This window comes from Microcebus murinus, chromosome 10 (genome assembly GCF_040939455.1).
Source record: "Microcebus murinus isolate Inina chromosome 10, M.murinus_Inina_mat1.0, whole genome shotgun sequence".
Taxonomy (NCBI): Eukaryota; Metazoa; Chordata; class Mammalia; order Primates; family Cheirogaleidae; genus Microcebus; species Microcebus murinus.
Genome location: NC_134113.1, coordinates 70,793,862 through 70,812,266, shown reverse-complemented (window position 1 = coordinate 70,812,266; position 18,405 = coordinate 70,793,862). Strand labels below are relative to the sequence as shown.

The following is an 18,405-nucleotide window of genomic DNA, read 5'->3' as shown; positions in this document are numbered from 1 at the left end:
AAGAAAATTTTGTGAGAATGATGTGAATTTTGTAAAATCATTTTGTGAAAATGATTATAAAAACTTTAAGAATATTTTCATAGTTTGTTTTAGAAACAAATATAAAGATCACTACACTTTTATATTTGAGTTCCAAGTCTTCAGCTAAAATGGCAGTTGTCTTAGGGACCATTTCTTTAATCAGTGTATGTTTTATTCTGCTTTTCTTTGCAGGACCAGAGTTCTGATCAAACAGGAAAGGAGAAAGCAAAAGGTAAAGAAAATCTATGTATTTTTTATGTTAGCCTTATGAGAACAGTGATCATCTGGTGCATTTTTCCACCATTAATAAATTCACCTAAGTGAAACTGGAGGACCATCTTCCTTTAGTCTTCTCTATCCTCATTGATAGTTTGATTAGCCACCTGTTTTGCTCAGGCAGAAACTTTAAGATAATTGTTGATTCTTGCTTTCTAATTCCAAAATATATCCTAAATCTGACCACTACTTGCTACCTGAACTGTCAGCACTATAATTTAAATAATTATGTGTTGCCTAGAGTACTACAATGGTTTCATAACCTATATCCTACTTCCATTTATTTTGTCTTTTTAAAAAAATTACACTAATTTCTTACATAGGAAAGTTGAACATTTATATACCTTTTACAACTGGGCAGTATACATCTGAGAGAAAGTCTTATACATGTGTACTTTGAGATATGTACAAGATTGTTTGGGTCATCGTTATGGCTAAAATATTAATAGCAAACATAGAAGGAGAAAAAAGAAAAAGGGCAGGAGGGAGGGAGGGAACCACACAAACATCCATTAGCAGTAGAATGGTTAAATAAATTGTGTCAAATCCAAGTAATGGTAGAGCATTGAAAATTTCTCAAGTACATGTAATTAGTGTGGATGAATTAGTGTGGTGATAAAGGCTCACTCTTTTTGCAGACAGTCCTTGTACTGTTCTTCCTTATTTCTAGAACTTTATGTTCATAGCCTCTTTGATTAACTGTGATTGATCCATCTATCTTAGAAATCATTTCCTAAGAAACTTTCCCTGTCCTCTTACCCTCCCTCTGTCCACCCTTCCCCCAACCTTTAATTTACATACCCTTCCTGAGGATTATATACCATCTCCTGTTACACTCTCCTATAATTATTTGTGTCATTCTCTCTCCTTATGGTCTTATCCATCACAAAGTACATGCCTTAAGAAATAACATCTTCTCAATTCCAAGGCACCGTTAGTTATAAGATCTAGTATTGACTTAGTTATTTTTATTTGGGGGGGAAAATATTTACATCCTGAGGGTCATGTTATTTCATTGCTGAGCCATAGTATGATCTCTTGAAAGAGATTTTAGTCCAGTTTAGGGTTGTAGGTCACTTAAATGAAATATCAACAGATGCCTTTTATCTATGATATATTTGCATAATAAAAGTACATTTTTGCTTGAGAACTGGCAAGTCTCTTGTAGTTCTCACAAGTTTTTTACAATCTTAAAAAGTCAATTGTAATTAACAGTGTTCAGAAATGTTAGTGTGAAAGAGTCTCATCCTCTTGAAACTATATATGTAACCTCTTGGAAATTTGACCTCTTGCATTGCATTTTTGCCATCCTGGACTTTTCTCACTTTTGACATCTCACATTTATAATCACACTTATGGCATAGTATTGTGAGCTATTTAATGGAGGAAGGGAAGATTTTTTTTCACAATTTGTTAGTGTCTAGCACATAATAGTTGTTCAATAAATCAATATTAAGTAAATGCCTTTGAACTTGGTAAATTAAGGATGGTAATTTGGTAAATTAAGGATCCTTGGTAAATTAAGGATGTAATCTGAAAGAAAAAAATGAAGATAAGGAAGAATAATGACTGGTTAGGTATCCAGGAAGAAAATAATGGGATGAAGGGTGATAATTATGTACAAGTCTGGTTTAAAAAAATGAATAAGCATCTAGGCGTCATGGAAGGATAACAAAGCAAATTAAGTTGGCTTTGGTTGAAGATTAGTTCTCACATAGCACTCTTTTTTTCCCTCTTCATTTCAGTTGACTTTTAATAACACTCAGCGGGACATATCTTTAAGGCTTTCAGTATCTTCAGGATAACATACTTAGTAGGAAACAAGGCTTTAGCTTATATTGTTCTGTTTTTAGATTTTTTTTAACTGTCTATCTACTGATAATTTTTAATCTTTTGGTTCCTTGGAATAGCTTTTTAAAATTCTGTTTTAAAGGTAATGTTTAACAAAACATTGTAACAGGCTGTGAAATTGAGAGTCTTTAGGTAAACTACAAGGTATCATAATTGATTTTAATTTATTTGTAAACATAGAAAGGTGGTGTCACAAAATATAAAAATATCAAGTCAGTGATTTAATAACATTATTACTTTTTTATTATTTATGATTCTGCCTAAGCCACATGGTTGCTGCATTAATTATTTTTTATTTTTTATTATTTTAGGAATATTTTGAAAAGAACAGGTTAAAATCAAAAAGAGAATTACTGGGAGTTTTATCCCCTGTCAAAAATTCCTCCGTCAGTTTAGACCTTCTTAACCTATATATGGTAAATCAGATATCTTGCAAGAAGAAAACACATGGTAAGTCTTTCCAATAGAGTTTTGTTTTGATCTTGATATCATAATAAAATTTAACTTTTGAATTAGTTTATGATATTAGAACTTAGAGCATGCGGAAAATTAAAAAAATTGTTACCCTCTTAAATTAGAAACTTAGTTTACATTTGCTTATAAATCTTTAGTTGTTTAATCCATTTATTTCCATTTTTAGGTTGTGTATAGATATGGTTAAAATTATTGTAGTGTAGTTAGATTACATATTTCTATCTGGGCAGATAGTTACCAAAATTTAACTATAGAGCAGGGAATAAATGTTAATGTCAATAAATCACTTTTACTACTTAGAGAGTTTGTTTGACAAGAAGAATTGAAAAGATTTTTGCCTCAATGACTAGTTTCTTATCTTATAATTTGAATATACTTCTTATATATTTCTGGGATGTTAATTATAGTAGTCTAATACTTCAAAATAAAATTCATTTTGTCTTCACTTTGATTTCTCAAATAAATAAAAAGTTTTTTGAGAGTTTTTTTATCCTCAAGGGAACTTGTATCTGATATTTAATTTTAAAACAAGTCTGAAAATGAGATCTTAAACGTCACACAATTCATCAAGGAGTGGAAGATATTGATCATAGTATTTTCTCATTTCCTTTCTCTGCTATTTTTTTTTTTTTTTTTTTTTGAGACAGAGTCTCACTTTGTTGTCCAGGCTAGAGTGAGTGCCGTGGCGTCAGCCTAGTTTCTCTGCTATTTTTAATTCTCCCTCCACAGATGACAATTTATACAAGTAAATTTACTTACACCTTAGAAAAAAAATATATTATTCATGGACTTTTGGAATAAAACCTTTCATTGTAAATCGGTCTGCTGTGTTTACCTTTATAAAAAGATTTATTACTTTTAAATTATTAATTATATATTTTATTACAGAAACTGTGAGAAAACCAGTCCATGTGAATATGAATAGAGACCTAAAAATGCCCGTAAGAAATTATGATTTAGAACTTCCAATGTCGCCTCACTGTGTACCTTCTAAGCTCTGCCTTGATGATACAGAAAGCAAGTAGGTTTTAGCTAGGATTCATATTATTAGGTGTTTAAACTGGTTATTATCAATACTTTTATTCATTGGAAAATGTACACAAGCTTACCTTCTAGCTCCAGTTTTTGTTTGCCTAGCAGTATTATAAAACTATTAAGACCTTTATCAAATGACCTAGGTGTTTCGTACACATAGTTTGACTTTACATATCATAAAATGTCTATCTCTAGTAATAATATAATTTTTATAAAACTTGGTAATATGATTATGGAATGATTTACTTAGAGTTCTGTTTCCATGTTGCTTGTGTAGAACAGTATGAATTTTAAATATATAAAAATGACAATTGCTATTTATGCTTTTAACCTTAAAATTTTTTTTTTCATTAGTAAAAACTATCAAAGAGTAGGTAGCAAGGAAGAACTTGGCCCAGTTCAGGTGAGTTTTTAAAAATTTCTTTTAACAGTTGTGACATGTCACCGAATGATCTAAATTTCTAAATATTGAGGAAAATTAGTTATCCTTTAAAAACTGTTTAGTCTCTAAAATCATTCTTTTTTTTTTTTTTTTTTTTTTTTTTTTTTTGAGACAGAGTCTCGCTTTGTTGTCCAGGCTAGAGTGAGTGCCGTGGCGTCAGCCTAGCTCACAGCAACCTCACACTCCTGGGCTCCAGCGATCCTTCTGCCTCAGCCTCCCAAGTAGCTGGGACTATAGGCATGCGCCACCATGCCCAGCTAATTTTTTATATATATATCAGTTGGCCAATTAATTTCTTTCTATTTATAGTAGAGACGGGGTTTCGCTCTTGCTCAGGCTGGTTTCGAACTCCTGACCTTGAGCAATCCGCCCGCCTCGGCCTCCCAAGAGCTAGGATTACAGGCGTGAGCCACAGCGCCCGGCCTAAAATCATTCTTTTAAATGCTTTTCAGTGTAGGAAACCTATACCATGAGAGTATTTTAATTGATTGCTTATGAGAATTCCTTTGGAGTACTGGTAATGTGACTAGGCCTATGTGTACATAACATTTGATTCTGCATGTTACTGATGAGCTGCAAAACAGTTCACTTAAGGTTCACATGGCTATTGAGCATTTCATATCTTCAAACATAGTGACAAGATTGTTTTATATTGGATTGTGATGTCCAGTCCTCACATTGATCCCAAGATGCTTTCTCTTTCAGAGTATAGCAAATAACTCTTTTAGCAAATAAAATGTTTAATCAATTAGAGAATAACATAGATTGTTATTAAAGCTTGAAGTTTTGATTAAAATCCAGTGCCATATTATCTATCCTTTCTTTCCTTTTAATTGCCAGAGTTAAACTAGATGAGAAAGACAATGGCAATGGTAGTAAAATCCCTTGGAAATCCTGTCACCTGAATTGTGGGTTAATGAAATTCAGATTTCCTGTCAATGCAAGATGGCTTATTGAAATGGAGCTTGAGGGTGGAGGGAAGCAGGAGTGGAAAAGGCAGTGGGAAAGGGGCTCTTAAGTATAGTCTTAGTTGATCACCTCCCTCATTTTAGGAAGTTCTACCAGTCTGATGGCTTGACTTTCCTTAGGACTTTTTCTTTTGCAGCTCATGCCTTTTGACTTAATTTCACTGTTGTGACTATCCTCTTGTCTAGTTTATATATTTTGGCAATGTAAATGATTTTGTCCTTTTTCCCGTAGTCATCACAAGTCATGGACTCATATAGTATGTTTGAACCTCAATTCAGCAGAGTAGAAAACTGCAATTTCAGTCCACCATCTTTTGCAACAGAATTATCTTCATCTTCTAGCAGACATATTCCAGAAGTAAATTTAACTCCCAGAATTGCACTCAGTGCTCAGAAATTTGCATATGAAAAAAAGCAGAAAGAGCAGGTACCTTTGAATCACTAGTTCTTAGCATTTTGTATCATTGTGTTTTTATGATATAATCTTTATTCTCTTCTTATAGATTTAAAATATGTAAGTTATAAATTCCTATAGCTATAACCAAATTAGGAGATAAATTAAGGATAACTCCTCTTAGGAATTAAGGTCAAAAACTTAATTCTCTGCACTGCAGATTATGAATCCCAAAACTGGAGTGTTCTTTAAAAAATCTTGGAAATTATCATTCTCTTAGAAAATTATTGATAGTAAAATTAAAAATAGTTCAGTGTGTTATATAGTAGTTGATGTTTATTATTCCTATAAATGACTAGTTGGTGATGTCATGGTGACCCAATATGCATGATATGGGAAATGTCCAATAAATAGCAAAATACAGTCTCAGTGATGTCAAAGTAGTCTCTTAAAGTATGAATTGTGATGGCTTGATTCTTTTTTTGGTTTGAAAGACTACAACTGTTTATGTGCATTTTAATTAACACTACACAAATATATAAAGCTATGTGGTGCTAAGATGTTCAATCATTGTATGCTCTAAATTTGAAAATATAAAAATATAAATATGTTAAAATTCTGAAATTTATCTGTCATAGAACATACCAGGAAATGATCTTATTCTAAATTTATATGGAGTTTAAAAAATAAAGTTATTGATGGTTACTATAATAATGTCTAATGGTAATAAGGAGAATGGTTATATAAACACTGCATCTTGATATCAAGGATATTAAGTTTTGAATTTCTCCCATTTTTAGCATGCATTGGTTTTAGGCCATGTGTATATATGTATTTATTATTTATGAATTGATTTATAATATATAGTTTATAAGCTTATAAATTATATTGCAGTTATATATTATGGTATATCATAGTAACATATGCTATAATATATAATATAGTCATATATAATTCAATTTTATTAAAGTATTAAAGTATGTTTTACTATTTCTCAGAGAAGATAAAATGAAGTATTCCAATGATATGTGCTATCCTTATTAATATAAGGGTCCAATAGTTTTTAATGATGCAATATAAGACGTTCAGTTACTCATTCAGTTTATTTTATAGGTCAAAACCTTGCATTCTAGATCAGTTTATTATTCTTCCTTGCTCTATTAAATAGTTTATAGGATAGACAATGAACACTAGATAATCTCTACTTAAACAATCTCCTTCTTGCCTCTGTATACTATAGACTGCAGGTTAGTGATTAACTACAGAGAGGTAAATGTTATACTTAATATGGTAGAAGATTGAAAAGAAAGGCTAATGTCCTTCTCCAATCATGGTGCCACAGTGTAAACTATTAACATTAGGGAAGTATTTGATAGCTTATTTGGAGGGATTTCGAGAAAAATGAGAAGAATTTAAATAAAATTATAGAATACAAAAGAAAATGAGTTAAAAAAATGAGTTAGAAGAAAAAGTGGTTTGTGGCTTTGTAATAGTGGGGATGGCCTGAAAAAAAGGGTAAAAATGTTTTTTGTCTTTTTAAAATCTCCCCCAGTCTTTTTGAGAATTGAAACCTGCATCTCCATCTCAGGCCAGTGGTTGGAGGGGTAGGAGAATGTCCTTTGTTCTTTTGCTATAGGAGATGTCTCAATGAAATTGTCCAAGGGGAGAGGAGATCCAGTGGGTTGAGGTCACAAGATTGTCTTCCCCCAAAGATGGGGCGGATCAGAATCATCATTTATACTTCAGCGATAGCCTGAAGCTGAAAACCCTCTTTAAAAGCTCTGTATTTCTGCTTATGAAGAGGACAGTGGTACTTTTAAGATGGGAGTCTGCCATTCTCCTCATTTGCTGGCAAATTAATAAACTCCTCTTTCCTTTTTCTCAACTACTTGTCCTCATGGTTGTGGTGTGGCCTCGGAGACAAGTGCTGAGCTTTCAGTAACAGCTTCTTGGTCCCTAGTATTGAGCCAACATGTAATATTATATCCTCTTCTCTTTTCATTTGTTTGTTTCTTACTCCAAGGGATGACTTGGTCTCTGCACATCTGTTACTTTCTCTGCGACTGAGATATATTAGTTAGCTGAGACATTAGTATCAGCTCTCTCCAACTTTCCTCTCCCCTACCCCTCCTAAACTTTCTGTTTTTACTCTTACTCTTTTTTTCTCACTGTTCTGTCATGGATTGTGTTGAGACTTCTCATTTCTTTGTTTCATGGATTATAAATGAAATATATTACATATATAAATTACTGTTGGATAGTTTAGTATTAGGCCAATATGTTAATAATTTGCATTTATATAGTATCTTCCACATTAACAAATGGATTATCTCATCTGCTTTTCACAGTAGTCTTCACACACTATCTGTATTTTAAATGAAATAATATTAATATTTAGAAAAATTAAAGTAGCAGTCTTCCATTTACTCCTTGGAATAACTGAGATAGGTACAGTTGTTTCTTTGGGACAAACTATTATTTTCTGTCAGAGAAATTTAACTTTTAGTTACTCAAGATCCTGGTGTCCTGGGTGTTTTTTAAAATTTTTTAATTTTTTTTTTTTTAAAACTCTAAGTAAGTGGTTAGTTCACCATTATATCAAGTATGTTATTTTAACAGTCATTCAAATATTAATATTGATTTCATTGTTATAAAAGTATTTATTTTATTTTCAATAAAGACTAAAATTACTTTTTTAGACTAAAAACGAATGTGTGATATAGTTCACTTAAATAGCATAATAAATTATTAAGCTAAATAATTTAAATTGTATATATGTTCATCAACTATTTTGACAATTTCTTTAATCTTTTTTTCAGCTCATTAATGTTAACTGTTCTGATTCCTTGGTTTCCAAATTAAGTGAGAGTCAGGATATTTTCAGTCCATCATATAAAACAGCACAATTTGGAACATTTGAAAGGTTAAACAGGTAGGCAACGATGTTGAAGGAAGTAAAATATCTATAGTGTTCTATATTCTCAATTATTTAGTTGATTTTAAAGGACATAAATATTATTAGTTAGAAATATAAACAGACCTAACTAATAAATTACAGAAAAAAAATCACCAAGTAAAATGTATCATTTAGTTAAAATAGTTAAAGTAATTAATTTCTAACATTCACATTTACATTTATTTACATAGTTTTAAAAATATTTTGGACAAAGGTATTTTGCACATTTTGTAATTTTCATGAATTATTATTTTTTCTGTATCATAAAAATACTGATTTTTTTTCACATTTATGATAAGTGAGCAAAATCCCACTTTTATTTTTTAGATGTTTGTACAATACAGTCCAGTGGGTGCCCAAAACTATTGCAGATAGTACTGAGCACTATGTATACTATATTTTTTCCTACACATTCAATACCTATGATAAAGTTTAACTTACAAGTTAGGCACAGTAAGAGATTAACCATGACTAATAATAAAATAGAACATTATGCTGTAATAAATATTATGTGAATGTGGTCTTATAGTAAGTATCTTTCTCTGTCTCTCTCAGAATATCATGTTGTATCACCTATTTTTGTATCATAGTTGACCGTGGGTAACTGAAATTGTGGAAGGTGAAAATGTGGATAATGGGGGAATACTGTAAACCTTAGATTATTGTTTTAAAATCCGTTAAGCTTGTAAAACCAGTTTGACTAATTCCTGATAATGTACTGAGAAACATTCACTGTGTCATCCTACCCTAGTCTTTTTTTATTTTAGTAAATGGCATTACTATTCACTTAGTTGCTAAAGCCAAAAAAAAAAAAAAAGTTGTCCTTGATTCCTTCCTTTCCTTCAATTCCCAATATCCACTTTAACAAAGTGTTATCAAGTCTATATTTTAATAAACTTTAAAATTTTCTACTCACATTTCTATGTGTTCCATCACAGTCTAAGCCACTGTTGCCTGTTGCCTGGAGAATTATAATGCCACATAATAGTTCTTTTCGTTTCTTCTTTGTTCAGAGATTTTTTTTAAAAAAATCAGTTTTAGGAATGTATAATTGACATAAAGCCAACTGAACTTATATAAAATATGCACTTTAAAAAGTTTGACAATGTCAATGATAACATATATTCATCATCCCCATCAGTTTCTTTGGGCACTGTTATAATCCCTTCTCCCGGTCACTTCACATCCATTATCCCTGTCCCAAGGCAACCTCTGATCTGCTTTCTGTCACTGTAGATTAATCTGCATTTTCTAGAATTTTATAAGTAGCATCATACAGTGTGTTCTTTTTCGTTGTTTGGCCTCTTTCACATAGCATAATCATTTTGAGATTCATCTGTGTTGTTTATTGCATGTGCCCATACCTCATTTCTTTTTATTACAGAGTATTTCATTCTGTAAACATAGCATAGTTTATTCATTTATCTATTGGTGGACATTTGGGTTTTCCCCCCCAGTTTCTGGCTGTTTCAAATAAAGCTACTGTGAAAGTTCACGTACAAGTCTTTGTTTCAACATATGCTTCATTTCTCTTGGGAACAAATGGAATGACTGGGTCACATGGTAGGTGTATGTTTAACTTTTTAAGCAATTGCTAAACTGTTTTCCAAAGTGATTTGTATCATTTTACATTCCATCAGCAATGTATGAGCGTTCCTAATGCAACACATTTTTGCCAACACTTGGTACAGTCTTCTTAAATTTAACCCATTCTGGTCAAGGTGTAGTGGTATCTCATTGTTTTTAGTTTTCATTTCCCTAATGGCTAATGATTTTGGCCTCTCTCATGTGCATATTAGCCATTTGTATATACTTGGTGAAATGCTTACCCTTTCCATTTTATTAATGGGACCTTTTTGAAGTGCAAAAGGTTTTAATTTTGATAAAGTCCAGTTAATTTTTTGTTTATTGTATTTACGGTGTCAAAGCCAACAAATCTTTGCTCAACACAAGGTCATGAAGGTTTTTTTTTATGTTTTCTTCTGTTTCATAGTTTTAGATCTTACATTTAGGTCTGTGATTCATTTTGAGTTAATTTTGACGTGTGGTTTGAGGTAAGGGTCTGAATCCATCATTTGCATTTGTGGAAAATAATATCCTCACTGAATTGCCTTGGTATCTTTGTTGAAAATCAATTGACCATTTTTTTTTTCCCCTGGAATCTTAATTTTGTTAGTTGATCTGAAGGTTATCCTTCTGTTGGCACCACACTGTCTTCATTATGGTCACTTTAATATAAGCTTTGAAATCAAGAAATATATTCATCTTGCAGTTTATTCTTTTTCAAATTTGGGTCTTTTATTATTATTATTTTTTTTTTATTTTGGCATATTATGGGGGTACAGATTTTAAGGTTTCAATAAATGCCCTTTCCCCCCTTTTGATACTCTAGTTTCCATATAAGTTTTAGGATCAGCTTGTCAGTTTCTGCAAAAATACCCCCAAACCAAAAAACAAACCTGCTTGTATTTTGATAGGGATTGTATTGAATCTATAGATCAATTGAGAATGGCCATCTTAACAATAGTGACTCTTCTGATCTATGACTATGAAATGTTTCTCATTTTCAGTCTTCTTTAATTTCTCTAGTAATGTAATATACTTTTCAGTATATAAGCCTTATGCTTCTTTTGTTAAACTTATAAGTATTCTTTTTATGCTACTGTGAGTGGAATTGCTTTCCTAATTTTGTTTTTGGATTGTTCATTGCTAGTATTTAGAAATACAATTAATCTTTGTATATTTTTTTTTTCTTTAACACATATGTGAATTAGCTTTATTCAGCCATTCCACAACACAAATTTCAAATACAAACTTTAAAACATCTTGTCATATACCATAAATATATACATTTTTATTTGTCAATTTAAAAAACAAATTAGAAAAAAAGAATCTGTCCTTCCTGAAATGTTCAAATATATATATTAGGACCACAACAAAAAATCCATTTCCTATTATGGATCTCACCCAGAAAGTTTACAAATGCAGTGTTTTATTATTATTTTATTACTTCATATTGTGGGGGTACAGATATTGTTAGGGTTACATATCTTGCCCCTGCCCCCTCCCCCACCCCGCTATGCCAGAGCTTCTAGCATGTCCAGCCTCCAGGTGGTGCACACCGAACCCACCATGCAAGTACATACCCTTCCTCTCCTCCCTCCTTCCCCCTGCCTACTTCCTGATTACAGATTTTTTTTTCAGACATTTTGGTTACAATGTATATCTTTATCTCTCCCTAAAAAAGAATAGAGGTAATCCCTTCTCCCCCACAATGCTCTCCACTTCCTTAAGATGTGGGTCTCCCCCCCCCAAAAAAAATTCCTGTTGAACACTACCGTTTTTTGAGCACCATAATTTTAGTCAGTCAAGACCAATTTGATGGCGAGTAAATATGTAGCCCATTTTCCAGATCTTGTGTTGTCTTGCTTTGTATTATGGGCTTAAGCTTAATCCAGGATAGCATAAACAGTGCTAGCTCACTGTCGTTTCTTAGGATTGAGTAATATTCCGTTGTGAGCATACACCACATTTTAGTTATCCACTCATGAACTGACGGGCACTTAGGCATTTTCCAGGCCCTTGGAGTAGTGAATTGTGCTGCCATAAACATTCGGGTACAGATGTCTTTATAATAGAGAGACTTATGTTCTTTTGGGTAGATGCCCAACAATGCTATTGCTGGGTCGAATGGTGTTTCTATTTCTAGCTGTTTGAGGTATCTCCAAATTCTTTTCGACAAAGATTGCACTAATTTGCAGTCCCACGAGCAGTCTCTCCACATCCTCGCCAGCATTTGTTGTTTTGGGATTTCTTGATACAGGCCATTCTCACTGGGATTAGGTGGTATCTCATTGTGGTTTTGATTTACATTTCTCTGATGATTAGAGATGTTGAACATTTTTTTATATGTTTGCATGCCATTATTCTGTCTTCTTTGGAGAAGTTTCTGTTCATTTCCATTGCCCATTTCTTGATTGGGGTTGTTTGATTTTTTTTTTTGGTTGTTTATTCTTTTAAGTTCTAGGTAGATTCTTGTTATTAGACCTTTATCAGAAGTGTAGAGAGCGAATATTTTCTCCCACTCTGTGGGTTGTCTATTTGCTCTAACGATCGTTTCCTTGGCAGTGCAGAAACTTTTTAATTTGATCAGATCCCATTTGTTTATTTTTGATGTGGTGGTGATTGCCTTGGGGGTCTTCCTCATGAATTCTTTGCCTAGACGAATATCTGATAGGGTTTTCCCAACATCTAGGATTCTTAAAGTTTCATGCCTTAGGTTTAGATCTGTTATCCATCTTGAGTGAATTTTTGTGAGAGGTGAGAGGTTGGGATCCTGATTCACTCTTCTGCATGTTGCTAACCAGTTTTCCCAGCACCGTTTATTGAAGAGAGAATCTTTTCCCCAAAGTATATTTTTGTCTGCTTTATCAAAGATTAGGTTAATGATGGTTTCATCTCTGAAATCTCAGTTCTGTTCCTGATATCGATGCTTCTGTTCTTGTGCCAGCACCAGGCAGATTTAACTATTATTGCTTTATAGTACAGTTTGAACTCAAGAAGACCGATGCTTCCCAGTTTGTTCTTTTTATTTAGGATTGCTTTGGCTATACGTGGTTTTCTCTGGTTCCATACAAAGCGAAGAATTATTTTTTCTAGATCTGTTAAGAATGCTGGTGGTGTTTTGATGGGGATTGCATTGATTCTGTAGATCACCTTAGGTAATATTGACATTTTAACAATATTGATTCTACCAATCCATGAACATGGTAGATTTTTCCATCTGTTTAAATCATCTGCAATTTCTTTTTTTAGTGTTTCATAGTTTTCCTTGTATAAATCTTTCATATCTCTAGTTAAGTATACTCCTAGGTATTTAATTTTCTTTGGGGCTATAGTAAAGGGTGTTGCGTTGATTTGAGTTTCTGCTTGATGGTTCTTGGCATTTATGAATGCTTCCGATTTGTGTGTATTGATTTATAGCCTGAAACTTTACAGAATTCATTTATCAAATCCAGGAGTCTCTTGGAAGAATCCATGGGGTTTTCAAGATATAATATCATATCATTGGCAAAGAGTGAGAGTTTGATCTCATCTGCTCCGACTTGGATACCCTTAAGACCCCTCTCTTGCCTGATTGCTATAGCTAAAACTTCGAGCACTATGTTGAATAGGAGGGGAGAGAGTGAGCATCCTTATCTAGTTCCGGTTCGTAGAGGGAATGATTTCAATTTTTCCCCATTTAGGATGATATTAGCAGTTGGTTTGTCATAAATGGATTTGATAAATTTAAGGTAAGGGCCATCTATGCCTATTTTGTTAAGAGTTTTTATCATAAAAGTATGTTGGACTTTGTCAAATGCTTTTTCTGCATCTATTGACAGAATCGTATAGTCTTTGTTCTTGCTTTTATTTATAAAGTGGATTGCATTTATAGACTTGCATATGTTGAACCAGCCTTGCATCCCAGGAATAAATCCTACCTGGTAATGGTGAATTATTTTTTTGATATGCTGCTGAATTCTATTTGCTAAAATTTTATTTAGGATTTTTGTATCTATATTCATAAGGGATATTGGTTTGTAATTTTCTTTTTTTGTTGCATCCTTTCCTGGCTTTGGTATCAAGGTGATATTGGCTTCATAGAATTAATTAGGCAGAATACTGTCCTTCTTCTCAATGATGTGGAATAGTTTATGTAGTAAAAGTATGCTTTTGCTGTATCCCACAGGTTTTGGTAAGATGTGGCTCCATTGTCATTTTGTTTGAAGAAGTTCTTGATTTCCCTCCGTGTTTCTCCTTTGACCCAATAGTTATTCAACAGTAGATTGTTTAGTTTCTATGACGTAGTGATGTAGTGTGTATTTCTGTTAGAATTGAACTCTAATTTTATACCACTATGGTCAGAGAAGACACAGGGTATTATTTCTCTTTTCTTGAATTTTTTGAGATCTGCTTTGTGGACTAGTATGTGATCAATCCTGGAGAAGGACCCATGGGCTGCTGAGAAGACTGTAAATTCAGCTTTATTTGGGTGTAATGTTCTGTATAGATCTGTCAGACCTTTTGGTCAAGAGCTTTGTTTAGGTCCCTTATTTCTTTACTTAATTTCTGTTTGGAGGATCTATCCAGTTCATTTAGTGGTGTGTTGAAATCCCCTGCTATTATGGTAGTGTTGTTTAAAGTGGTATTCAGCTCAGACAAGGTTTGCTTTATGTAATTGGGTGCTCCTGCATTGGGTGCATAAATATTAAGAATTGTTCGATCTTCTTGTTGGATTTTCCCTTTCACCATTATGAAGTAGCCGTCTTTATCCTTTTTTACTTTTGCTAATTTGAATCTAATATTGTCTGCGAATTAAATATATTTCTTTTGACTTCTTTTGACTTCCATTTGCCTGGATGATAGTTTTCCATCCCTTGATCTTCAGCCGGGTGGCATCTTTATGGTTTAGATGTGTTTCCTGTATACAGCAAATACTAGGCTTGGGGAATTTTATCCACTCTGCCAGCCTATGTCTCTTCAGAGGGCAGTTTAAACCGTTTACATTTATTGAGAGGATTGAAATTGTAGTATGATTTCTATTCATGTTGATGGGTGAAGTCCTGTTGCTTTGTCTTAGATCTTGAGACATCATGAAGTTCAAGGTCTAGACTTAAATTCTTTGAGGGTTTTATTTGGAGGAGTGTCTATTGCCCTGTTCACCGTGGAAGGCCGGTCTGAGAATTTCCTGTAGTGCTGGTCTGGTCTTTGCATATTCCTTCAGCGATTGCTTGTCTTAGAAGGATTTTATTTCGCCTTCATAGATGAAACTTAATTTTGCCGGATAAAGAATTCTAGGTTGGGCTTTGTTCTGTTTTAGAAGATTAAGGATAGGCACCCATTCCCTCCTGGCTTGTAAGGTTTCAGATGAGAAGTCTGCAGTTAGTCTCATAGGCTTTCCTTTATAGGTTATTTGTTGTTTTCGCCTTGCTGTACAGAGAATTGCTTCTTTCACATTTACTTTGGTCAGCTTAATAACCACATGATGAGGTGATTGCCTATTCATATTGTGTCTCCCAGGAGTTCTGTGAGCTTCTCGTATTTGTATATCCATATTTCTAGCTAGATCTGGCATATTTTCCTCCATTATGCCATAAAATAAGTTTTTCAAACCTTGTGAATGTTCCTCTTCCCCTTCTGGAATCCCAGTCAGTCTGATATTTGACTTTTTTACATAGTCCCACACTTCCTGTAAGCTTTGGTCTTGTCTCTTGTTTCTGTGTACCCTTTCTTCCTCTGATTTGTTTAGCGTGTAGGTATATCCCCAAGCTCTGAGATTCTCTCCTCAACATGATCTATCCTGTTTTTGAGGCTTTCTACTGTATTATGGAGTTCCTTGAATGTTTCCTTCATTGCCAGACTTTCTGCTTGGTTTCTCTGAATTACTTCAATATCTTTGGAGAATTTTTCATTCATTTCCTGGATTGTTCTTGTGGTTTCTCTATGTTAGGATTCTATTTTCTCTTCAATTCTAACAATCCATATCTAGAATTCTTCCTCTGTTAGTTTAATCAAATCATGTAAGTTGGTGTCAGTTGGTGTGGAATGAGTATTTTCTTTTGGAGGTGACTTTTCTCTCTGATCCATCATGATTCCTGATGTCTTTATCTGGTTCTTCCTCATCTGGATAATTTGCTGAGGATCAGAGGTGTTGGGACTTGATTATGGGCTGTGTTCTTGAGTTCCAAAGGAATGATCCTTGGAAGAGCTGGGGAGTATGTGTTCTGGTCCTGTATCGTCTAAGAGGAGTTTGAGCCTGTTGGATTATCCTTAACCTGATGTTTTCACCTTCTGTCCACAGAGTTTAGTGGGTTTGGGTCCCTTGCTTAGACACCCAAGGGATTGTTCACTCTAGTGAGATGGAGATCAGTTTCCACCACTAGGTTGAAATGGGAGGCACTGTATTACGCTCTGAGTTTACTCTGTTTTTTGATCTCTGGTTTGTGGGAAGGAGTCAGTTATCAATGTATCCCAAGATCTTTGTACTGCACTCTAAGCCTCTAAATAGGATACACAGATATCTTAGGGTTAAGCGAATGTCTTGCCACTCCCAAAGGTTCCTCGAGTCTTCTGGAATAGAAGCCTCCTTTGCTAGTCTGCCTTGCTATGATAGGCTCTGCTCTCTGGGCACAGATCGCAAACAGCTAAATGCAGCAAGAAACCACCCAGGTTCTAGCTTGCGAGATAGCCGCTGAACAAAACACCGCTCTCGCCTTTCTACTCTTTTAAATTCAGCTGCCAAGTCCACCTGCCAGGTTAGGGCAGAGGGTGAGACTGAGCTCACTACCAGGGCAGGCCTCTGCAGTGTTTCCAATCTATGGGGTGGCGGTGGCACGCTTTGGCGGTGCTGATGCAGCGTGTCCCCTGTTTGGTGGAAGGCTGGGTTGGGTTTGGCAAGCTGGCTTCAAACGACCACTGCACTCCCTAATTCCCCCACTCACAGAGACCCAGTGGTTTATGTGTGGGGAACTAACCTCTGTCTACCCAGCACCAAAGCTTAAACGGTAACCAAAGGCAAAGCTTCCTTTAAGGTAAGAGTCCCCATTTCCTGGACCTGAAAGCATCCTGGCAATTTGGCACTCGTTTCTGGGGTGCAGGGAGACAACCACTTAGTTCAGCTCCTGTAGGTTCAGCTCCTGCGCCTGCTTCAGTGTAGATATGGGAGCTCGAATAGCTGCCTTCTCTAGAAGCACGAGCAGTTCAGTTGGCCTAGGGTAGTGTGGGTGCCTGAGAAAACACCTCTCCCGCTGCCCTCTGCGGTGTCTCCAAACCACGGGGCGGGGCAGCGCGGCTGGAAAGCGGCTGCAAGGCTCGGGCTTTTTCCCAGCCAACTACCGCCCCAGCAGAGCGCTGTAAACTCAAAGAGCTGCTTTCTCCAGAAGTGCGAACAGTTCAGCTGGCCAAGGGCAGTGGGGGTGCCCGAGAAAGGCCTCCCACGCGGCTCTCCGCATCTCCAAGCTGCTGGGAGGGATGGCGGGATTGGGATGCGGCTGCTGGGTTCAGACCCTTCCTGCATTCCCCGCTTCAGCAGGGCACTGAGGAGAGTTCAATATGCTGCCTGCTCCAGACTCCCCTCCAAATCGCTAGTCTGCCCACGTTGCCACCTCCCACCACCTTCAGGCAATTCTCTCCCTGTGTGGGGGTGGGAGTCAGTGGGGAAGGGATCGTCTCCCTGTGTAGGGGGGCAAGGAATGCCTCCTCTCGCCAGCCCGTGGGATGGCAGACATGCGAACACACTCCTTCCCCACAGTTTTTCCGACTCCCCAGATTTAGTTGAAGAATTTCGGTTCACCTTGATTATTGTCCACAATTTCTGTATCCCGGTATCTCTTTGCAGTCTTGCAAAGCTAATCCAGAGTAGGGTGTAGATGACTTGCGTGTGGTTGTCTGTCCTCTTCAGCTCTCACCCTGAGAGCCAAGAGGTCAGCCCTATTCCATCATTTTTCACAACAAATCTAATCTTTGTATGTTGATCTTGTATTTTTTGACTTTGCTGAATTCATTATTAGTTCTAATAGTAGTTGAGTGGATTCTTTAGGATTTTTACTGTAGTGAATTATACCATCTACAAATAAACATTTTTACCTATTGCTTTTTAATCTGGATGCCTTTTACTACTACTAGATTGTTTTTTGTTTTTGTTTTTGAGACAGAGTGTCACTCTATAGCCTGCGCTAGAATACAGTGGCATCATCATAGCTCACTGCAACTTTGAATTCCTGGGCTCAAGCAGTCCTGCCTCAGCCTTGCATATATCTGGGACTATATAGGCTGGTACCACCACCAGGTCTGGTTAATATTTTCTATTTTTAGTAGAGGCAGGGTCTTGCTGTTGCTCAGGCTGGTTACTGCTTTTTTTTTTTTTAAAGTTGATTTTTGCTAAAAGGCCAATAATTGATTTTTTTACTTCTTTCCTGACTCCACTGACTAGAACCTCCAGTACACT

The 18,405-nt window shown here is 35.2% G+C and overlaps 1 protein-coding gene across 1 annotated transcript in view; it reads left to right on the top strand.

Moving 5' to 3' along the window:
• Positions 1-218: 218 nt before the first annotated feature.
• REDIC1 (regulator of DNA class I crossover intermediates 1) overlaps positions 219-18,405 on the top strand; it is a 57,523-nt gene continuing 39,336 nt past the window's right edge. The window contains exons 1-6 of the mRNA XM_012782432.2: positions 219-253; positions 2,460-2,598; positions 3,511-3,643; positions 4,012-4,060; positions 5,300-5,494; positions 8,281-8,393. Coding sequence (XP_012637886.2) covers positions 2,562-2,598; positions 3,511-3,643; positions 4,012-4,060; positions 5,300-5,494; positions 8,281-8,393 — 527 coding nt within the window. The 5' untranslated portion in view covers positions 219-253; positions 2,460-2,561. The remainder of the gene's footprint in view (positions 254-2,459; positions 2,599-3,510; positions 3,644-4,011; positions 4,061-5,299; positions 5,495-8,280; positions 8,394-18,405) is intronic.